At 55.9% G+C, this 3455-nt stretch overlaps 1 protein-coding gene across 1 annotated transcript; it reads right to left on the bottom strand.

Annotated features, from left to right (window-relative positions):
- Positions 1 to 399: 399 nt before the first annotated feature.
- LOC125513880 (wall-associated receptor kinase 5) lies at positions 400 to 3257 on the bottom strand. Its single transcript, XM_048679093.2, has 3 exons — positions 2055 to 3257; positions 1788 to 1952; positions 400 to 1702 (listed from the first exon to the last, which is right to left on the bottom strand). Exons 1-3 carry the CDS (start codon positions 3112 to 3114, stop codon positions 495 to 497), a joined length of 2433 nt encoding a protein of 810 aa, XP_048535050.2. The 5' UTR covers positions 3115 to 3257; the 3' UTR covers positions 400 to 494.
- Positions 3258 to 3455: the final 198 nt, after the last annotated feature.

Raw genomic sequence — 3455 nt, 5'->3', positions numbered from 1 at the left:
ACAATTATTTTGGGCAAATTTTTATTATGAAAATATTTACTACTGAATTTTAAAAGTCAAATAAAAGGGTTAAGGAAAATTTTCAAAACCCACAATATTTTCAAAAGTTTCTATATGGAAGGAAGGATTTTTGAAAACAGAAAAACAGAAAAGGTTCTGAAATTAATAAAAGACCTAATATAATATAAAATTTTATTTCTGTCAAAATTTTACTTAATAAAAACATGGTTTAAAATTTTGGTTACATTACTCCACCGGATACTTCACTATTTATTATGGATCGGTTAGAAATGGCCTTAAGTAGCCTGACCCAACCCACATCACCATGCCAGATAAAATGTGTCAATACTTTTAAATGTGGTAAAAATATGTCAAAAACGTACAAATGGGGAGTGGAGGTGAAAAAATGCTTCAATTCTTGTTTGCATCAATCGGGAGAGCAAAAAACAGGAGGATTTGTCACACGAGTGTATGTACCCAAACTGCACCGGGCATCAACGCGGGGACTGAATTCCTATGTACGCCGTGTCAGTGAAACTGACATTCCTAGTGCTACTAAGCTCTACCCCAGACCCAGAGTGGGCAGAGTACGTGGTCGGCGACGGTGATCCACGCAGCAGTTCCACTAGCTCCGCAGAATCCGGCGGCCCCCATGGATGCTGGGCCAGCTTGCTCAACCTATGAAGCTCCTCCGCAACCTCCCGCATGGACGGCCTGTTCTCGCCCAGCATCTCCAAGCACCGCTTCGCCAGCTCCGCCGCCTGCTCGAGCACCTCGATGCTCTGCTCGCGCTTGATCTGGGGGTCTAGCATCTCCTCCAGCCTGTTCTCCCCGAGGACCAGCAGGAACTGCGACGAGAGGTACTTCTCCTCCTCGAGCTCCTCCAGGTTGAGCGCCTTCCTGCACGTGAGCAGCTCCAGCAGGACGACGCCGAAGCTGTACACGTCGCTCTTGTCGGTGAGCTTGCACGTCCTCATGTACTCCGGGTCCAGGTACCCGCAGGTGCCCTGCACGAAGGTGACGAACTGCGCCTCGTCCGTGGGCGCCAGCGTGGACGCCCCGAAGTCGGAGACCTTGGCCGTGTAGTCCGCGTCGAGGAGTATGTTGGACGTCTTGACGTCGCCGTGGAGGATGGGCGGCGAGGCCCAGGAGTGCAGGTAGGAGAGCGCCTCGGCGGTCTGGTGGGCGATCTTGAGCCGGGCGGTGAAGGGGATGCGCGGGCCGTCGCGGTCGCGGCGGCCGTGGATGAGCCGGTAGAGGGTGCCGTTGGGGATGTACTTGTAGACGAGCATGGGGACCTCCACCTCGAGGCAGCAGCCGTAGAGCTTGACGATGTAGCGGTGGTTGATCTGGGACACGATGAGCATCTCCTTGCCGAACTCCTTCTGCTGCCTCTCGCTGGCGAGCCGGCACTTCTTGATGGCCACCAGGTCGCCGTCCTTGGTGGTTCCCTTGTACACGGTGCCGTTGGCCCCCTTGCCGATCACGTTGCGCTCGTCGAACCTGCCCGTCGCCTCCTCCAGCTCCTCCTGGGTGAAGAGCTTGAAGGACAGCCCCTGCCTCGACCTCATCTCGTCGAACAGCGTCAGGCCCCCGTGCTGCTCGAAGTACTCTCTCTTGATCTTGGCCAGCCTCCGTTTGGCGTAGATCATGTAGGCGCAGGAAGCGGTGGCTATCAGTACGATCACGCTGATGCTGACTCCTGCGGCAATCAGTACGAATGGACGTTACACCAATTATCTTAGGAAAAAATCAATGGAACCCCAGAAATAACATCGATGGCTTACCAATGGCGATCTCCCACCCAATCTGAGACTTGTCTTTCTCGCATGTTCCGTTGTATGCGTTGCCTGATGTCTTCTCAGGGCAAACGCAGCTGTATCCTCCGATGGTATTGACGCACGTATCCGGAACAGAGCAGGGGTACCGTTCGTCTTGGCACTCATTGATATCTGCGAGGACAAGGCGATCAAAACGGCCGGGCATGCATGAATCACCATGAAGTGAACTCGCGGCAGTGGAAACAAGCAACCAACACAAGGGAAGACGTGTACCTTGACAGCCGTCGAGGAGGTAGGGATTGCCGTCGTAGCCGGCGGAGCAGTTGCAGAGGTACCCCTTGCCCCGTCCGTACTTGGAGTCGACGCACTCGCTGTTGCTGCTGACGCAGGCGTTGGCCGACGAGTTGCGCCCGGCCTCCTCGCACGTCTTGTTCCCGATGGCCCAGTCGAGCACCAGCGGCACCTGCCTGCCGTTGGCGGCCATGAACTCGTCGGTGGTTATGTAGGTGGTGCGGAAGTCGAAGGCGGCGGCCTCGAGCAGCACGGCGTAGCTGCAGGGGCTGAATCCCGCGGTGCCGGAGGTGTTGAACTTCTCCTCGAAGGAGATCTGGTAGCCGTTGAGGCCGGACGGGATGGCGGTCTGGCAGCAGCCGACGCCGGCGCAGGAGCCGTTCTCCAGGCGGCCCACGCCGGGGCACATGGCCATGCAGCCGGTCATGTAGCGGTCAGCGGTGTCGTTGAGGGAGCGGATGTAGGCGAGCGAGTTGCAGCCGATGACGGTGAAGCGGTTGAGCGCGTCGTTGATGCGGAAGTTGGTGATGTCCATGTTGTACCACCAGTTGTTCTGGTCGTTCATGGCGCGCGTGGTGGCGTTGTAGCACCACGGGTTGATGAGGCTGTAGATGCGCAGCTGGCCGCGCCGCACCGACATGTCCAGCACCTCGATCTGGTAGTTGTACAGCCGGTGCCGCCCGTCGCCGGTGCGGTTGCAGCTGAGCGAGAAGGTCCAGTCCCCGGTCTCGAGGTGGCACCCGCTGCCCACGCCGAACGGGTACGGGATGTCGATGTCGCCGCACCGCCGCAGGCACGTGTCCCTCGGCTGCATCGCCGTCGCCGCCGTCGCCGGCCGCGCCGAAGAAGATGCCAGGACGGCGATCAGCACCGCGAGGATCATCTTCTTCCTTGCGCATGCGCGGCACGGGCGGTGTAGCTGGGAATGGGATAGGATGGCCGGAGCCCGGAGGGGGAGTGTTAATCTGCGATTACTGTGAACTAATAATCGAGGTTTAAATGAATGAAGCCCATGGTGTGGTTTGACACGATCAAACGGCATAGTAGCATGTCCCACCTGCACGCAGCAGCCACGGCCTGACTTAATTACACGACACACACGGGCGTTGTGGAAGTTTCCGATGGGGGGCGTGTTTAGTCGGATGTGGTGGTTGATGCACGTTGATCTTCAGGCCAAAGCAACATACACGAGTGGGTGCCGAAAAGGATCGATTGCTCTGCTACTTCATACCAGCGTTCAGCATGAGTGTCCTTTCGACGTTTGAACAGAATTGATACTTCTGACAAGATGAAACCGTACCCCCTCCATGCAAAAACATCTTACATTAAAGGACCGAGGGAGTATTATTCAATTATTCTTTTTTTGCCAATGAACTATTCAAT

Source organism: Triticum urartu, chromosome 6A (assembly GCF_056163025.1).
Source record: "Triticum urartu cultivar PI428250 chromosome 6A, HENAU_Tu73, whole genome shotgun sequence".
In the NCBI taxonomy this organism is placed as follows: domain Eukaryota; kingdom Viridiplantae; phylum Streptophyta; class Magnoliopsida; order Poales; family Poaceae; genus Triticum; species Triticum urartu.
The sequence above is the reverse complement of the archived record's forward strand: the minus strand, read 5'-3'. Positions and strand labels throughout refer to the sequence as shown.